The sequence below is a fragment of the Anolis sagrei genome, chromosome 3, assembly GCF_037176765.1.
Source record: "Anolis sagrei isolate rAnoSag1 chromosome 3, rAnoSag1.mat, whole genome shotgun sequence".
In the NCBI taxonomy this organism is placed as follows: domain Eukaryota; kingdom Metazoa; phylum Chordata; class Lepidosauria; order Squamata; family Dactyloidae; genus Anolis; species Anolis sagrei.
Window position 1 is genome coordinate 115,474,941 of NC_090023.1, and position 19,854 is coordinate 115,494,794.

Sequence of the window (19,854 nt, forward strand, 5' to 3'; positions counted from 1 at the left end):
TGCTTTAACCCACTGCGCCACCGGGGGCTCCTAGTTAGTTAACTGAATACAAACCTACTATTGCAATTTGAACTCAATTTGCAGCAACTAAAGTAAGTGTAGGATAACAAGAGGAAGGAGGAGAAGAAAACAGAAACTAGGACATTTTTAAAACAGCTAAAAGTGGGACAAGGGGATTAATTGGGACTGTCCCTCTTTTAAAGTTGGAGCCCTCGGTGGTGCAATGGGTTAAACCCTTGTGCTGGCAGGACTGCTGACCAACATGTCAGCGGTTTGAATCTGAGGAGAGCGGGTTGAGCTCCCTCTGTCAGTTCCGGCACCCATGAGAGGACATGAGAGAAGCCTCCCTCAAGGATGGTAAAACATCAAACATTCAGCCATCCTCTGGGCAAGGTCCTTACAGATGGCCAATTCTCTCACACCAGAAGCAACTTGCAGTTTCTCAAGTTGCTCCTGACACTAAAAAAAGTTTAAGGTTATGTTTCCTTGGTGTATATACACTAAAAAGCTTTAAAAAAAAGAAATGGGATGAGGCATAAAAGGGAACAGTGTCATCCCATAGCCCAGAGAGCAAGTTTTCACAACTTTTTGCCAGGTTCCAAGGGACATTATTTTTTAAAAAATAGAGGGCCCTGTTATAAAGTGGTAATAATATCCCTCTTCCCCCAGTTCCTCATCTCATACATACAATCATCAGAACCATGAAAAAAGCCTGATTTAATTCTGAAATTATTGTCACATATTCTGTTGATATTTAATATTGATATTTTGGTTGACAATAACATCCGTCCTGAAAATCATATACATATGCAACTACTTTGTACCTTTTGGGTCATTAATAAAGCAGTTATGCTGTCAAAACTTTTATTATTAATATTCAAATGAATGAATCAATCTAATAACGCACATTAGGCCAAATAATATCCAATGAATTAGTCCCAAGTCAATTTCTTTTGCACATTCAGTAGATAAGAAGATCAGGTAACTTTTCTGTTCTTTTCCCATCACAGAACACCTCTATTTTTGGATTTCTGCTAGCTTGCTGAAATATCTATTACCTTCCACAAAGTCACAAAAAAAAACTATTGAGCTTTGGACACAATGAGGGTAGTTCACATCCTTTTACAACAGTAGCCTTAGAGGAACATTTACATAGAAAAAAAATCTTAGGAACATCAGTGGGATGCTTTGTAACTTCGACATTTCATACGTTTTCCCACTTCCCTAGACTCTTTTTGGACAGAAAGAATATAAAACAAATGTTGTTGATTGCTCTAACAGGCTAGCTTGCTCTCACTATCTTAACAGTTTTTCCCTTTGCCCCTCTACCAGGCGTCACTGCTTTTGTCTATGTACAAGAACCTCTGGGATTGTGGTTCTTGATATCATGGCCCATGTCAACTGAAGAAACATTAAATCAGTGGTTTGCTGTGAATTTTCTGGGCTGTATGTTCTAGAAGCATTCTCTCCTGACGTTTTACCCAGATCTATGGCAGACATCCTCAGAGTCTAGGGGTTGAGGGGTCTGTTGGAAACTCCTCAGAAGTTGAAGGGTCTGTTGGAAAATAGGCAAGTGACCCCTCAACCTCTGAGGATGCCTGTCATAGATGTGGGCATAACGTCAGGAGAGAATGCTTCGGGAACATGGCCATTCAGCCTGGAAAACTCACAGCAACCCAGTGATTCTGGCCATGAAAGCCTTCGACAAAATATGAAATGTTAAATCCCTGCATTTCCTAGTCTCAGTTCTAGTTTAATTGTATAAACACAGAGTTTTCTAGAGACAGCATTTCTGTTAAGGCAGATCAGTTCAGAACATTGCTTCAAGCTGTTCTTTAATGCTGCATAAGATCTGGACAATTTCCTGACACAAGGAAACAAGTTTTATACATATCCCTAAGCAATATAGTTTATGCTATCATATATTCCCAATTTCACACCTCCTCCTGAATAACATAGATTGCAGCCTGGGCCTCCAGGACCTCTTAAGTGTGACCTCTCCCGCCATCCCCAATGTGGGGACCTGGTGATTGTTGTGCAATGCAATTTTGGTGGTTAGGTTCAGGCTCCCACCAAAACTGTTGCCCAGCTATAGAAGTGTCCCAACATGTGCATAGAACCCTTCTGTGGAACCACAACACAACTACCACAGCAAGTATGCAGAGTTTATGGTAGTGTTTTCGTATTTTTTCCACCTTGCCAAGTCTTATGCCAGTGGTTCTCAACCTGTGGATCCCCAGAGGTTTTGGCCTTCAACTTCCAGAAATCCTAACAGCTGATAAACTGGCTGGAATTTCTAGTATTGTGGGCCACAACACTTGGGGACCCACAGGTTGAGAATCCCTGTCTTAGGCTGTCTCTATAAATCTTTCTCACCAAAAGCACATGCTAAGATGTGATCCTGGAATCAGATATGTCATACCTAGAAGAGAATGCATGCAGTAGGCACTGAGTATGAAAAGATCACCAAGATAACATCTGAACAATATACAGTGTCTATAAACCACAGTATTTGAAAAAAAAAACACATACATTATTGCATAGCACAGAAGTGTTTTTGAAAAGTGAATACATAGATGTTCTTTGCAGTTAACCGTTCTCACAGCCTTCATTCTGTGGGAACGATTTCCATACCCTTATTCTAGTTTCAACTGTGATTAGGATAAAGAAAGGTTTACTCACAAACTTCTAATTAGGTGCACACAAAATGGGTCAAAGGCTTTCTCTCAGAAAGGACTAAACTAGTGGTGCAATTTGAGACGGAAAAATATAGTGTTCCAGTTCTGTATCCAGTACCAATAAAATAGAGATAATTTACATGCAGTTTTCTTTTCCTTTATGCAGGTGACGACAAAAACTTCAAGTATTCAGGTTTCAATGCCATGGAGAGAGAGTACATCCATGTAAAGGGCTTGATCTGAGCCATTGTTCACCATAATTCATAGAGGATCTATACTGAATGCCAAAGCTCTGCCCTGGAAAACAAGAGAATGCCTCTGAGCATGGCTAGAATTCCTTTTGCTGAATTCCGTACTCTGAACTCCAAACAGACCTTTTATAATTTGTTTGCTTAAGAAACATTCACAGAAACATATAGCTAAAGCAATAGCCATGAATATTTTTCTCTTATCACTCATCCTACACTATTAACGAACCCTCCTTCAATTTTATTTTGGTATAAATCTTTCTGCTTTCCTTCTCCTTTTTCCTTATCTGATTTCATGCCCTCAATCTATTTTACTCTATTCCATAAATATTATCAGAGCCCTCCGAATACATTACTCTTTCATCATTGCAAGGGCCCAGGAATTATGCATTATTCTTAAAGCGCTAACAAAGGTGGTGAATTAAACACAGTGTACAAGAATATTTAAGATCAGAAAAAGAGTATAAGACTGTAATTCCTGAAAAAAGAGGGTGTCACAATTTTTTTCTGCTTCTTAATTATTGGGGGGGGGGGGAGGCGTGGGGGGGGGACTTTCCCTGTTTTTCAAATAATGAAGGTTTTTTTATATTTAAATTGCTTTAAAGTAATTTTTAAGTGCAGCCTAGCCAGAAAGCTTCCCCATTCAAAGGTGAGATATTTCCAGTATCATCCATTTCTGCTCTGATATGTCACATGTAAAGAGAGAACGTCCTCTTCTTGATTGAGACATTCCAGAACGTATTCCGCAAATGGTTAAGGTTCTCCTTTGGACAACGCACCAAATATGTCAATTCTTCACTAGTCATCAGTGCTGAAGCAGAAAGTTGGTGGCTACATTAAGGTCATTATTTGAAGCCCTCAAAGCTTCCAAAGCATCGACCCGGGAGAATCCCATTTCCATGAGCCGTGCAACCTGCCAAAGAAATAAGGATAGGTGAAGAATAAAAGAACAAAGAAATCTTTATCTGAAGTACAAGCAAGCATGCAGCACAATAGCATGGTTTAAACAAGTCACTGAGAGTAAGTCTATGGAGTACAAGGAAGAGGAAGGAGGCTTGTTTTCTGCTGCCCTGGAGACTAGAACCTGGAGCAATGGATTCAAATGGCAGAAAAGGTGATTCCACCTGAACATTAGGAAGAACTTACTAACTGCAGGAGAAGCAGTTTAACAGTGGATACACCTGCCTCGAAGTCTGGTGGGAGCTCCTTCCTTGGGAGGCTTTTAAACAGAGGTTGGATGGCCATCTCTCAGGGGTACTTTGAATGTGCTTTTCCTGCATGGCAGGGGATGGACTGGATGGTCAATGTGGTCTCTTCCAACTCCAGGATTCTAATGTAGTATCTTGATAAAGAATAGTGTCCTTGTACAGATGTGGCAGCAAGCCCAAGAGTTTAAAAGTCTAAGGCAGGGGTCCTCAAACATTTTAAGCAGAGGGCCGATTCATGGTCCAGCAGACTCTTGGGGTGGGGGATGTACCATAGTTTGATAAAAACATGAATAAATTCCCATGTATACCACACATAGGGTTGCTGTGATTTTTCCAGGCTGTACAGCCATGTTCCAGAAGCATTCTCTCTTGACGTTTCTCCCACATCAATGGCAGGCATCCTCAGAGGTTGTGAGGTCTGTTCCAGGGCAACAGAAAACAAGCCTGCTTCCCCTTCGTTATGACATCCTTTCACATATTTATACATGGCTATCATGTCTCCTCTCAACTTTCTATTCTGCAGGGTAAACATACTCAGCTCTTTAAGCTGATCCTTGTAGGGAGTTTGGGGACCCCTGGTTTTAGTTTGGGGATCCTTGGTCTAAGGCAATAATGATAGTAATAGTAGTAGTAGTAGTAGTAATAATAATAATATCTTTATTTGTACCCTGCCCCCACCTCCCCAAAGGGACTCAGTACAGCTCACAGAAGCACTCCAAGTGCTACATACAGACAACAATATGTAAGTACGTATAAATACAATGACATAAGTAAAATCAATAGCGCATAAAAAATACAGGCCTTCATGGACCTGCTCTCCTTAAGACCTGATGTTCACAGTATCCCACTACATCTTCCTTTCTTGCATTGCTGGAATAACATAAGAAGCCTTGCAACATATGTCTCCTCTTAACCCATTTTCTGGACGTCTGGTGCTGGTGATAGGGAAGGCTGTCAAATGGGTTTCACCAATGCAATCTGTTGGCAGGGAAAAGGGAAAAAAACCCTGCGGTGCAGCAGTGTAAGAACTCTGCTTTAATGTTCTTTCCCCCAATGTGACTTTTTGAGGCAGTGAAACTTTCAAACAGAGAGGTATTAAAACAATTTCCTCAGTGAAAACTGAAGTGCGACTGCCTCTGTGAGAGAAATGTGCTAATTCAGAGAGCACCTAAATTTGTTCTCGGAGCACAGCTGTAACAAAATTTTGAAATCCGAGCAGGACCACTTTAATTAATGTAGCTGTTCTTATTGTGTGCCTGCGGGTCATTTCTGATTCATGGAGAGTGCACCTCAGGAGCGAAGGAGAGGGAGAAAGGAGAGTTTAATGTTTTTCATTCTTGCTACTTTTCTGATCCCAACTGTTGTCACCAAAACATCCTTCACCACTATCCCATAGAGGTATGGAACAACAACCCTCAATGGAACAGAGACGCAAATGACAAAAGGCCTGTGTTTGCACATGCTGGGAGCTGGAAGCCCAAAAAGCAGTTTTTCCAAATTCTAAATAGGGCTAAATGCCATTCGGTACTCTCTGGTCCCAAAACCTTTAAATTCATTTCCAGTGCATACCATCACTATGGACCTGAACTTTCTTTTTCCCCTTTTTCCCTACCCTCTTCTCAAAGTGTGCCTCATTATCTGAATTTGCAAGGTGCTATACCTTAAGTTGAAAAATTATCCCCAATCATTTTGTATATGATACCACAAATACTGTTTCAGTTAGCAGCCAAAAAATACTAATATATAGAAATAAAATACACACTAGTTCAACCTTCCACCTGCTATATTATTCCCATACTCTGAGTCTGACCGGCCACAGTGGCATCAGCTCAAATGGTACAGAGCACATGGATTTCCACATTCGGCACAAAGGAGAGGCACACTTTCCATGCTTCCTGTTAGACAGGCCAGTGCAGCAAGGAAGGTCTCAGAAATTTTGCTTCCTGTGGCAAGTATGACATCTCTTGCCCAACCATGCAAAGAAGTTGTCTTCATACTAATGTTTACAGTGGGCTAATATATTTTAGAAAATCAGCATGGTGTAGTGGTTTGAGTGTTAGATCACAACTCTGGAGAGTAGGGTTTGATTCCCCATTTGGCCATGAAAACCCACCTTGGATAAGTTACACACTTTCAGCTCCAGAAAAACCTTTCCTAAGTCAGAAGCAACTTAAAGGCACACAGCAACAGGAACAATACACACAGTATCTTATATCATATCTGAGATAGAACGCACACTTAGAGGCTCAGGATATGTGTGGCATATGCATTTTTATTCCATAGTGGTATTGGGGAACAACCGCCAAGGAATTTGAAAGGAACAGCCAGAAGGCTGCCACCATTACCTTCTAGCATCCAGGGCTTATTCTGCTTATTGGGCAGGACGTGTAGGAAACAATATATACCCTAATGTAATCAAAATTACCAGACAACATTGATGTTTTTACCTCCTTTATCAAGACAATCACAATGTGTGTGTGTGTGTGTGTGTGTGTTTTACCTGTTCTTCAGAAACCTCAGCTGGAGGCAGTCCTTCGTGTTCAGGCTGGTGATTGTCCTGATAGTTTGCATTATGCCGATGGCGTAAAGGAGGGAAGAGACGGTTCCAGTTAATTATTCCACCCTATAAGCAATATTTCAAATTTTAAATTATTCAAAAAAATAAAACGGCAAGAAAATTGCAACTTCAGGTCAATTTCAGGTTAAAATCAAGTTTAAGACAGACATAAAACTGTGTGAATCAATAACAAAAATAACAACAGATAATATGTGTCTCTGTCCTTGCTTTCATCATAGCTACAAGAATGTAAAAAACAGGCAATTAATACACATTCCTTTGTTCAATTTACATCCCACCTTTCTCCTGCCATGGAACCCAAGGTATTGATTAAAATAGAATACAACTAAAAATGTAGTACCGTATGAATTTATTAAAATATTCATTTAAGGCAGTTTAGATCATATTCAAAACACAAAAACAGCACATCCCATTAAAAGATCCTTCTGCCACTGCTAGTTAACACGCAAAGTCCTGTCTAAATAAGAAGATTTTTGCCTGCCAGTAGGAGAATAGCAAAATGGGCCGGTCTAACCCAATGGAGATGAGCACTTCACAGTTTGGGAGTAGCCACTTAGGAAGTCTACTATCTTGTACCCTCACCAATGTCAGTGGTGGGATGAAAAGAAAGACCGCCCTTCAAAGATTTCAGAACTCAGGCAGGCTCTTATCAGTCGTAATGTGAATTGATATCATGCAATGTGAATTCTACCCAGAAATTGAATTGTAACCAATGGATCTGCATGGTGGGCCGGATTCAGGCCACAGGTCTCGAGTGTAACACATTGATATAATCCCTATCATTCAGTAAACCCTGGAGATGAGAAGATACCATGAGCTTAGGCACCTTAATGAAGAAAGTGATATTGGACAGTGGGTGGTAATGTTCTAATTTGGAGGGGTTCGGGGAGGGTTTTTTTAAAAAAAAGTTATGACCTCATAACAGGTTTTAGTCAGCTTGGAAGTCTGCAGTAGTTTTCATTGTCACTAGCCTGATGTCCTCTAGCTACTTTTATGAATCAGCAAGAACACAGGTGCAAGTGGCATATGGTGACTTGCCTCTCCAAGGATGCTGTCTACATTCTTAGGCGGTACAAACTGAAACATTACCATTTGCCCAGAACAAGCAGTAGCGAAGATGCACTGGACCTGTATCAACAACAGCCTCCAGATCACAGAGGATCTGAATAATTTTGTCAGCAAAGGGTCATGCAAATTATTCCCAGTGGGTTATCAAATGGTCTGTATTCTTTTCTTCTGGAGCAGAGCACAAAATGCCACTCAGTGAGGGCTGCCCTGGAAAACACTGTGCAGACACGATGGTGGCAGGGATGGATGACCTTATTAACCACCATGGCACAGGATTTCCAATAGGAGAGAAAGACTCATCAAGTAAGTAGGTAGGTAGGTGGGGATGAGGTAGAAGACTGGCTGGGTTAGTGATTAAGTGGGCAAGGGAAGACCATTTGGGTCAAAGTGGGAAACAGAAAGAGTCTAGACCAGTGGTTCTCAACCTGTGGGTCCCCAGATGTTTAGGCCTTCAACTCCCAGAAATCCTAAGCTTGTCAACTGGTTGGGATTTCTGGGAGTTGTAGGTCAAAACACCTGGGGACCCACAGGTTGAGAACCACTGGTCTAGATAGATATAAGAGAAAAGAACACTGGGATAGATATGTAGGGCTAAGTGATTTTGTAATTCTTGCAAAGCTAGGTATTTCTGCTGATATCAAATATAAAGAAATTGTGTGTGTGTGTGTGTGTGTGTGTGTGCAGGGAGGGGGGCGGGAATTCAGTGCATACCACACTTTATGTCAGAATTTAAAATGCAATTGAAGACCCATCTCTTCCAGCAAGCCTATCCAATAAACTTTCAATCATGAGTTTTGTTTTACATTCTTGGTGCAGGTTTTTAAAATATATTTTTTGTGTTTTTATCTATGCAATTTATTGTATATATTTTATGTTCATATGTTTTTTACTTTGTTGTTCCCTGCCTCGAGCCATCAGGAAAGGCAGGTAATAAATAACATTATTATTATTAGAAAGATAGTATCAAAGATAGCTGTAGCATGAGATCATTTTACCCTTCCCCAATTTTGACTGTAAAATGTAAAATGTCAACGTTCTGAAATGGAAGTACCCTCACTATTTTGGAGCATACAACTGGCCCCTAATTTAAAAGCAGTGGTAGAAATGTTGTTCTAAAAGTTCTAAAAACTGAAGCGTTGTGCATGAAACCACATCTAGGTGTTGTAAAGGCCTGTTACCATTTTGATATGTTAGCACATCTATGAGTCAGTATTAAAGGCCTCTTCCTCTCTCAATCACACCCATCCACACCCACCCGGATCAACATCCAAAACATAAAAACAAGACTTCTAACTGATATCATTATTTGCATTTTAAGAAGCTAAAGCTTGGGGCTATAGCTGATCACAACCCATGCCACAACTTTGTGTGTGTTTTTTTTATCAAGACATTTTAAACATTTATTCATTCTTATTTTTTCTTGTCACATGCAAAAAGCAGTACAGTCTTGCATGCTTCAGCAAACAAATTATTTTTAATACACATCGGGTATGTGTGGGTACGGCTAACTATTTAAATTAGGGCACTATTTAGAGCATTAAAAGTTATGTTTACAAACATTTGTGTAAGTCATTTCTCTCACATTTCTCTCACATTTGTTGCAAAATCAATTAATAAAAGCAGAGAGAAATAGAACAATTTGTGAATAGTAATAACCAGAATATTGCCAGGTCAGAGGTTAATTCTGTGCAGTTTTTCAAAAGTCACAGTACAGAAAATGCATTCCAACCAAATGTTGTCAAAACATGTTTTCTGCATAGCTACTAAAATGTGTGTGTGTGTTGGGGGGGGGGGGGCACAGTAAAAAACTGTAAAGAAAAACAGAAGTTTTCATTATTCAATTGTATATGGGTAGCAAACTTTGGAAGCTAGCAAAATCTACCCTTTGCCATGTATTAGCTGCAGTAAACATGATAAAAACTCACATAGCAACACAAAAACATTCCAGGGATGTTTTCCTGTTCCAGCTCTACATTCCCAGGTGGCATAAAATATTTAATAATTACATCTGAAAAGAATAGGGTTTTTTTTGTTATGTTACAATTAAAACATAACTCAGTTGCATCTTTATTACTATGGAAAAAGAACTAATTGCATATAACTTGTTAGTAGTTATTTCTATGCTCTTAAGGTAACCTAACTACTTCTATGCTCTTAAGGTAACCTAACTATTAAATATTTTATGCCACCTGGGAATGTAAAGCTGGAATGATCAGAGAACAGGGAGTCAACATAACATATATTTCTCAAAACAAAGAATTTCATTTTGATTCATTTCACAAAAGCAGATTTTCATGGGAGGGCAATGACATTGGAAGTAGTTTCACAACACCTTTAGCCTTCTCTGCAAAAAGGTGCTGGTGTCCCACCAAACCTCAACTCTTAGACCTGTGTTTCAAAGTTGTATAAGACTGATCAGTACAGTATTTACTATTATGCTCCTTATACGTCCACATTACACAAAAATTGCTCTCTCAGTGGAAAATAACTTCCACTTAATGTATAAGATGTACTGCCAGATAATTATAGCACTGCAGTTTGAAGTAACCATTGTCTTTTACTCACAAATAATAAAACAATAGCATTTCTTTAGAGTCACAGAGGAAAATGTATTGAAATTGGCTGCATTGTATGACTTTCACTGATTCTAGCCACAATTTGCCAAAAGTCGTCAACTGTGTCTGAGGAGTTTATACACATTTAGTTTGAAAGACTGGATTAAGGGGATGGCTTCTTTAAAAGATGCACAACGCGTTAGGACTGAATTTCGTTTCCCTAGTAGTTGCGCACACTGCCATATTTTCAGTGTTCTGGGCATGATCACAAAGAAGTTTTGGCTTGATTTATCTTCTTTTTCACTAATGCTGAGTTGTCTCTTTGGGAGGCTCAGCTCACAAGAGACTTTCTCTTTTGTAGGGTTGCAGGAACATAAAGTACAACAATGCGCACGTTTTCACTAATTTGGGAGGCTTTTTCACTAATTTGGGGGTTTCAGATGTTTGAAGAGCAGAGGCAAGGCCACAAAGAGATATTAGGGGTTTGGTAAGTATGACCTATGAATTACATTTGTCATATCTGTTTAAAGTCTTGGGAAAACAACACTTCTCACCTGAAGCACTATTTTGAATTCAGCTTGCTTCCCTGTAATTATCTTGCATTGAAAGGCAATTCCTAGTCACATTGCACCATGGATAGATATTGGGTCTTTTTCTTGTATAGCTGCAGGAAGGAGCCATGAATAGAAGAAATGCAGATGGTACCAAGAATCTTCCCTATTTTAAGGATTTCTGACACACACAGCATCCATAGTTGTCCCTTTAAAGAAAGAAAATATCTCTTTCTACTTTTGCCAGACTTTGCAAAGTTGTTTTTCATAATAATAATAATAAGCATTATTATTATTATAATTTGAAACACAACAAGATGAGTCCACAGAAGACACTCTGCTGGCTGTTGAATTGGATCACAGGTCAGACACTTCCCAAGTGTCTAAGACTGTGTGATGTATCGGCGAATAATGCGTGCAGATCTCAATAAGGTGGCCTTCTGCAACTGGCAGATGGTAATTTTGTCAGCGCCGATTGTGTTTAAGTGCAGGCCAAGGTCTTTAGGGACTGCACCCAGTGTGCCGATTATTATTATTATTATTATTATTATTATTATTATTATTATTATTATTTGAAACCCAGCATATATATCTCGTTTGCTGTGTCATACTGTGTTTTTGTGTCAATAAAATGATGATGATGCTTTATTTATAACCCGCCCTATCTCCCCGAGGGGACTCATTCCACAAGATATAAAATGTGAAGCAGCTGTAGGCATATTCTACTGTACTCTTACTCTAAAATTTCCTGCTATCTTAGCAGATTTAACACTGAATCACCTATTGCCTTTCATTAGTGACTACCTCTGTCTTACATTAATAAGACCTTTGACAAATATCTGGATATCTTTGAGAATTTAGCTTTCATTATAGTCCCCGTGTGTTATGTGCGTATGGGTCACAGGGGAAGACTGGATTTCTTCTCCCTTTAGCTCAGATTTGTGGAAAAAAAAACTCCACTCCTTTCCTGTTTCTATAGGAATTTGATTTCCTTCCTGCTGAGACTTTAGGTCTCATTTCCCAGGGTTCCCACTTTAAAGGAATCTATTTTTATCTACTTGGATTGTTCCTCCTTTGGGCAGTGATTTCTTTAATCTATACGCTTCTTATGTTAGGAAAGTTTGGAAGAACAAGAAACAATAGTTTCTTGAAAGAAATATGTTTTAAAAGGATTTCTTTTTTGAAGGTACTTTCTACAACAAGCTGTGGCAAAGAAGAAGTCATTAAACTTAGTGGATCACCACCACTTAAAAATCCATTTAAATCATTAGTTTCAAATTAACAGGAAGGGAAGTTAAGAGGAAAAACTAATTTTGTGTGTTTCTTCATTTGTATTTTTTTTAAAAAAAACTATCCCACAATTTAAGATCACATATAATTACGACACTTCACAACTGGACAAAACATTAACATCATGCCGGAATCAGTAAAGCATTACATTGATATTTCACACTGATAGAATAAAAGGGAATTGAAGGGGTGGCGCAGTGGGTTAAAGCACTGAGCTGCTGAGCTTGTTGATCGAAAGGTCGCAGGTTTGATTCCAGGGAGCGGCGTGAGCTTCCGCTGTCAGCCCTAGCTTCTGCCAACCTAGCAGTTCGAAAACATGCAAATGTGAGTAGATCAATAGGTACCGCTCTGGCGGGAAGGTAACGGCGCTCCATGCAGTCATGCCGGCCACATGACCTTGGAGGTGTCTATGGACAACGCTGGCTCTTCGGCATAGAAATGGAGATGAGCACCACACCCCAGAGTCAGACATGACTGGACTTAATGTCAGGGGATTACCTTTACCTTTACCTTACAGTAGAAACAGAAATAACAACCATCCTAAACTATACTCTTCGTTTTGAGAGAGCAGCATTCCCTGTATGTCCAAGCTCAGCACAAGAAAGCCATCTTCCTAAATCCATGAGAGTTATTTACATACTAGCTTGGGGACCCGGCGTTGCCCGGGTTATTAGAGAAAGTGGGTAATGGCGGTTCTGTATGCCAAGTTTGGTCTTTATTGGTCTTTGGATAACGGCTGCATTATTTTCAGGAAGTGAGTGAAGGTACTTGAAGTCCCATCATCCATGGGCCATCCTCCTACAAACAGCAGCAGGATATAGAGTGGGTCATGGGGGCTCTGTGTGCCAAGTTTGGTCTTTATCAGTCATTAGATGAGGGTGGCAGTGGTGTCCGTAAGTGAGTGAAGGTACTGCAAGTCCCATCACCCAAAGTCCATCCCCTTTCAAACTGCAGCAGGACGTAAAGTGGGTCATGGGGGCTCTGTGTGCTAAGTTTGGTCTTGATCAGTCATTGGATGAGGATCACAGCAGTCTCAGAACATGAGTTAAGGTACTGCAAGTCCCATCATCCATTGTCCGTCCTCCTCCAAACAGCACCAGGATGTAGAGTCGCTCATGGGGGCTCTGTGTGCCAAGTTTGGTCTTGATTGGTCATTAGATGAGGGTTGCACCAGTCTTGGGAAGTGAGTGGAGGTGCTTGAAGTCCCATCATCCATAGTCTGTTCTCTCCCAAACCTCACCAGAATGTTGAGTTGGCCATGGGGGCTCTGTGTGCCAAGTTTGGTCTTCATCAGTCATTGGATGAGGGTCTCAGTGGTTTCACTGAGTGAAGGTACTCTAAGTCCCATCGTCCATGGTGCATCATCCTCCAAACCGTACCAGGATGTAGAGTGCATCATGGAGACCCGGTGTGCCAAGTTTGGTCCTTATCGGAAATTGGATGATGTTTTGCAGTGGTCTCAGGAATTGAGCGAAGGTACTGCAAGTCCCAAAATCCATGCACGATCCACAGTCAAACCTCACCAGGTCATAAAGTGGGTCATGAGAGGTCTATGTGCCAAGTTTGGTGTTGTTCCAAACCGCACCAGGATGTAGAGTGGGTCATGCAGGCTCTCAGTGTATATTGTAGTCCTGATCCATCATTGTTGGCAGTTGTAATGGTGTTAGGAAGGGAGTGCAGGTATTGGAAGTCCCATCGTCCATGGTGCATCCTCCTTCAAACTGCACCTGGATGTAGAGTGCGTCATGGAGACTCAGTGTGCCAAGTTTGGTCTTTATCGGTAATTGGATGAGGGTTGCAGTGGTCTGAAGAATTGAGCAATGGTACTGCAAGTCCCATAATCCACGGTCCATCCCCGGCCAAACCACACCAGGACGTAAAGTGGGTCATGAGAGGTCTATGTGCGAAGTTTGGTCCTGATCAGTCATTGGATGAGGTTAACAGCGGTCTCAGAATGTGAGTGGTGGTACTGCAAGTCCCATCATCCATGGTTCATGCTCCTCCATACTGCAGTAGGATGTCGAGTGGGTGATGGGGGCTCTGTGTGCCAAGTTTCGTCTATATTGGTAGTGTTCTGACCCAGCCCCCGGCCTTTCCTTTCCTCTCTTTTCATCTCGGAATGTTGGAAATGAGGCTGGCCAATCAGAGACCATATGCAAATTTCCTTCTGTCATGCCCCGTTTCTGCCATGAACCCTCTTCTCCACCAGGGGCTCCTATTGAAGCTGGCCAATCAGAGACCATATGCAAATAGCACCACAACGGCAGCCAATCAGAACGCTGGCACATACACTTCCGCCCTCCCTCCACAATTCCTCTGTCCTATACAAACAAACACTCTTCTTTATTATATACTAGCTTGGGGACCCGGCGTTGCCCGGGTTATTAGAGAAAGTGGGTAATGGTGGTTCTGTATGCCAAGTTTGGTCTTTATTGGTCTTTGGATAACGGCTGCATTATTTTCAGGAAGTGAGTGAAGGTACTTGAAGTCCCATCATCCATGGGCCATCCTCCTACAAACAGCAGCAGGATATAGAGTGGGTCATGGGGGCTCTGTGTGGCAAGTTTGGTCTTTATCAGTCATTAGATGAGGGTGGCAGTGGTGTCAGTAAGTGAGTGAAGGTACTGCAAGTCCCCTCATCCAAAGTCCATCCCTTTTCAAACTGCAGCAGGATGTAGAGTGGATCATGGGGGCTCTGTGTGCCAAGTTTGGTCTTGATCGGTCATTAGAAGAGGGTTGCAGCAATGTTTTGAAGGTAGTGGAGGTACTTGAAGTCCCATCATCCATGGTCTGTCCTCCTCCAAACTGTAGCAGGATGTAGAGTGGGTCATTGGAGCTCCATGTGCCAAGTTTAGTCTTGATTAGTCATTGCCGAGGGTCTCAGTGGTCTCAGGAAGTGAGCAAAGGTACTGCAAGTCCCATCATCCATCTCCAAATTTTTCCAAACAACACCAGGGCGTAAAGTGGGTCATGAGAGGTCTATGTGCCAAGTTTGGTCTTGATCCATCATTGGATGAGGTTTGCAGAGGTCTCAGAATGTGAGTGAAGGTACTGGAAGTTCCATCATCCATGGTCCACCCTTCTCCAAAACTGCAGCAGGATGTAGAGTGGGTCATGGGGGCTCTGTGTGCCAACTTTGGTCTTGATTGGTCATTAGATGAGTTTTGCAGCAGTCTTGGGTAGTGGAGGTACTTGAAGTCCCATCATCCATGGTCTGTCGTCCTCCAAACTGCTCCAGGATGTAGAGTGGGTCATTGAAGCTCCATGTGCCAAGTTTAGTCTTGATGAGTCATTGGCGAGGGTCTCAGTGGTCTCAGGAAGTGAGTGAAGTGACTGCAAGTCCCATCATCCATTGTCAAATTCTTCCAAACCGCACCAGGATGTAGAGTGAGTTATGCGGGCTCTCTGTGTAAATTGTGGTCCTGATCCATCATTGTTGGCAGTTATAATGATCTTAGGAAGGAGTGCAGGTATTGCAAGTCCCATCGTCCATGGTGCATCCTCCTTCAAACTGCACCTGGATGTAGAGTGCGTCATGGAGACTCAGTGTGCCAAATTTGGTATTTATTGGTAATTGGATGAGGGTTGCAGTGGTCTGAAGAATGAGGAATGGTACTGCAAGTCCCATAATCCACGGTCCATCCCCAGCCAAACCACACCAGGACGTAAAGTGGGTCATGAAAGGTCTATGTGCGAAGTTTGGTCCTGATCAGTCATTGGATAAGGTTAACAGCGGTCTCAGAATGTGAGTGGTGATACTGCAAGTCCCATCATCCATGGTTCATAGTCCTCCAAACTGCAGTAGGATGTCGAGTGGGTGATGGGGGCTCTGTGTGCCTCTTTCGGTCTGTATTGGGAGTGTTCTGACCCAGCCCCCTTTGGCCTTTCCTTTCCTCTCTTTGTCATCTCGGAATGTTGGATTTGAGGCTGGCCAATCAGAGACCATATGCAAATTTCCTTCTGTCATGCCCCGTTTCTGCCATGAACCCTCTTCTCCACCAGGGGCTCCTATTGAAGCTGGCCAATCAGAGACCATATGCAAATAGCACCACAGCCGCAGCCAATCAGAACGCTGGCACATACTCCTTCCGCCCTCCGCACCTCTGTCCTTCCCATACAAACACTCTTCTTTATTATATGTATAGATAGATAGATATAGATTGTTCTTTACTTGTTTCCAAATGTTGAAAGGTGCTCTCTCACAACATGTGGCATATGTCATAATCTGGTAAAATACAATTTATCTCCAATAATCTGAGAATGCCTGAGGCCTGCTACCACCTTTTTCCATCAGATGATAGGAATGTAGCTTTGTGGTGAACAATACACCAACTTGAAGCTTGAATTCCAAGAATACTTCAATGTTATGGCGAAAAGGAGCAGGTTTGTTTAGGACGTTAATGTCCTGTCTCATTTCAAAAGCTCTTGTCTGCTTTTATAGGGGAGTAAAATCACAAGTCATTAGTAAAAATGAACAAAATCTGTTCCTGCCACTATGTGCATATACAATGCTGTGTGTAATAATGAAAGAAGGATGCTCCTCTCCTTCACCACACATGCTGGCACACTGCAAAAACACCGATTCTATTCTTAGTTGTGTTACCCTTTTCTTTTGTTACCCTGGAAATGATTTAGGTTTTGTAATAGCGTGAACTAGGTAAGAAATCAAGAGATAACTAGGATTTAGAAAAGGCAACTATGAAGGAACAAGAGAAGATTCTCGAGTGCCAAGATATATTACTGAATATCAAAGTCAGGATTGCCAATGCCATGATATTTGCAATGTCTATGTATGGATGAGAAAGCTGTACAGTGAAAAAGCTGATAGGAAAAATCAACACAGAAATTTGGTGATGGGGGATAGTTTCATGGATAACCTAAACTGCTAAAAAGACAGAGAAATGAATCGTAGAGCAAATAAATGATTTGCTCTAGGATCACAAAATCATAGAGACCTCATGGGCCATCTAGTCCAACTCCCTGCCAAGAAGCAGGAAAATTGCATTCAAAGCACCCCGACGGATGGCTCCATTTTCTAGAAGCCAAGATGACTAAACTGAGATTGTTGTATCTTGGACACATCATATGACTCTCTAGAAAGGAAATGAATGCTTGGCAAGACAGAAGGCAGTAGGAAAAGTAGAAGGTGTATAGACTCAATCAAGGATGCCACAGCTCTGAACCTGCAAGACATGAGGAGGTATGTTGAGGCCGGCGTGACCTGGAGGTCTTTCATTCACTGTGTTGCCACAAATCAGAATGGACTTGAAGACAGTTGATAGCAACAAAAAATCATGAAACTCACATTGCAGTAAATCTGCTAATCCATAATTTTAATGATGATCATTATCAAATTTGTTTTCAAATTTTACATTTAGATATCTGCAAAGTAACACTTCTCAGTTCTGCTTCAACTTGTGATATTACATGCTTCCTACAGCAAACAAAAAAGCAGCCTTGTCCAGTATTGTGAGACCACTTTTGCATTCTTATGTAAGAAAGGCTGGAGACATCTCCAGCTCATCCCTTGTTTGGGTATCAGCCAGCACGTCAACGACTCAAATCAAGAAATAGTTTTCTTAGATCTACAGAGACACTCGCTGGAACACCTCAGCAAGCGAGAGTCCAAAAGTGGCAGGCTCAAACCCAGCACCTCAATCCGTGGGTGATACCAGATGAGAGACTCCCCCCTGGGCACACAGAAGACTGGGCGACTTGGAAGGCGCTGAACAGACTGCGCTCTGGCACCACGAGATGCAGAGCCAATCTTAAGCAATGGGGCTACAAAGTTGAATCCACGACATGCGAGTGTGGAGAAGAGCAAACCACTGACCACCTGCTGCAATGCAACCTGAGCCCTGCCACATGCACGATGGAGGACCTTCTTGCGGCAACACCAGAGGCACTTCAAGTGGCCAGATACTGGTCAAAGGACATTTAATCAGCTACCAAGTTTGCAAAATGTGTGGGTTTTTTTGTTTGTTTGTTTTTATCTGTTTGTTTGTTTTGTTCTGTTAGAAATGTAATACAATGTTCTGGTTGCGGATGACACGATAAATAAATAAATAAATCTAAGCAAGACCTTAAAAACAATCCTAGTTCTTGACTGTGAATCAGATATTCAGATATATATTGTCACAGTAATAGATCAAGGATAGACCTCAATAGAGTCCATCACAACATGGCAAATAGAAACTAGGTCCTGTCACTTCCAGTGATCATTTTGAGATGGTCACTGATGAAAATAGAGATGCGAATTGGGGGACAGGGATGGGATTTCAGTGAACTTCATGTGTGGTTTTCAAGGAAAATGGCCTGAAAAATGTACAAAATTAATCAAATTGAAGAAGGGAGGCCAGTTCAAAAGCCACTGCCTTGTCTTCATCTTGAGGGACTGTTATGAGACTTTGTGGGCCATGAATACACGTAGTGCTTGACAAGCCATTTAAGTTCAACTCTTAAGCTTTGGAGAACTCTGATATATGTTACCTTGAAGATCTAGTATGAAATTTCACAAATAATAAATGTCAAATTCTTTCAACAGTTTTTTAAAAAAAACATATGACATGAATGTCTCCTTATTAGTAAATCAAGTGATCTCTGTGAAACATCTTTCAAACCGAACATGTACTGCAATATATGTAAGTAACAAAAAGGAAACTAACAAGTGGTTTATTATTGAGACCATCCTAGATTTTATCACTGACATGTTCAGTTATGGTATCGTAAGTGAAAAAAAGGTTCAGTTGAGGGTTCCTTCTAGTCAGACAGTAAGAAAAATGCACTTTAAACATTGACTAAATTATTCCCCTGATTATGAGTAGCAACTGCTTAGAAATACTTGAAGGAAAGAGATTTCTGGATGGAAGTAAGAAGTAGCTGAGAAGGAAGGAGGTAAGATAAAAAGAGCATCAATAGTCAAAAGGAGAAGTTTGTGCTTATTAAATTGTGTCCTTTATGTCTTCATTAACTCACACAGGTCGAATCTTCCTTATCTGAAATGCTAGGGATCAGAAGGTTTTTGGATTTTGGAATACTTGTATATGCATATACATAAAATACAATACTGTATAGGAGATCTCTAGAGAGAGTGCAAATGAATGAGCAGGTGCATCACAGAAGGCACCATTCTGCTCACCTGTCTTCCAGAACAGTAGTTGTTTCATGATTGGAAGAATGAAGGTAAGGATTGACAACATGAAGAAGGAGAAAAAAGAAGGAGAAGGGGTAACAAGGAAGAGAAACTGAGGATGGCAGTGGTGCAGGGACAGTGGTCAGACAGAGGGAGGAAGTGGAGAGGAGTCCCAGGCTGCTCTGCCTTGCCTCACTTCAGAAACCTCAGGCCAGTGCTGGGGGTGGGCACAAAAGTGGTGGCGGTAATGGTTCCAAAGTCATAGAGACAGCAATAATAACAAAGGAGAGAACTCTAACTACTCCTATGACTCACTCCTCTTTAGCAGTGACAGTCTCTTCTTCCTTCGCTTCTTCCAGCTCCTAACTTTATCTCAACTTCTCTGAATGAGATGGCAGCAGGGCTTCCCACAAGGAAGGGAGGGCAGGGAGGTTCAGCTCAGGCTCCTTGCCCTCCTCTTCTTTGCTGCATTGGCCTTTCCTTTGCCTTCACCTACTTTTTGTGCATGAAAAGGAGTGCATGACACAGATGGAGGAGATGATAGAT

The 19,854-nt window shown here is 41.4% G+C and overlaps 1 protein-coding gene across 1 annotated transcript in view; it reads right to left on the reverse strand.

The window, feature by feature from the left end:
- Nucleotides 1-698: 698 nt before the first annotated feature.
- UBAC2 (UBA domain containing 2) overlaps nucleotides 699-19,854 on the reverse strand; it is a 104,318-nt gene continuing 85,162 nt past the window's right edge. The window contains exons 8-9 of the mRNA XM_060769553.2: nucleotides 6,635-6,757; nucleotides 699-3,839 (exon numbers count right to left, since the gene is read on the reverse strand). Coding sequence (XP_060625536.1) covers nucleotides 3,732-3,839; nucleotides 6,635-6,757 — 231 coding nt within the window. The 3' untranslated portion in view covers nucleotides 699-3,731. The remainder of the gene's footprint in view (nucleotides 3,840-6,634; nucleotides 6,758-19,854) is intronic.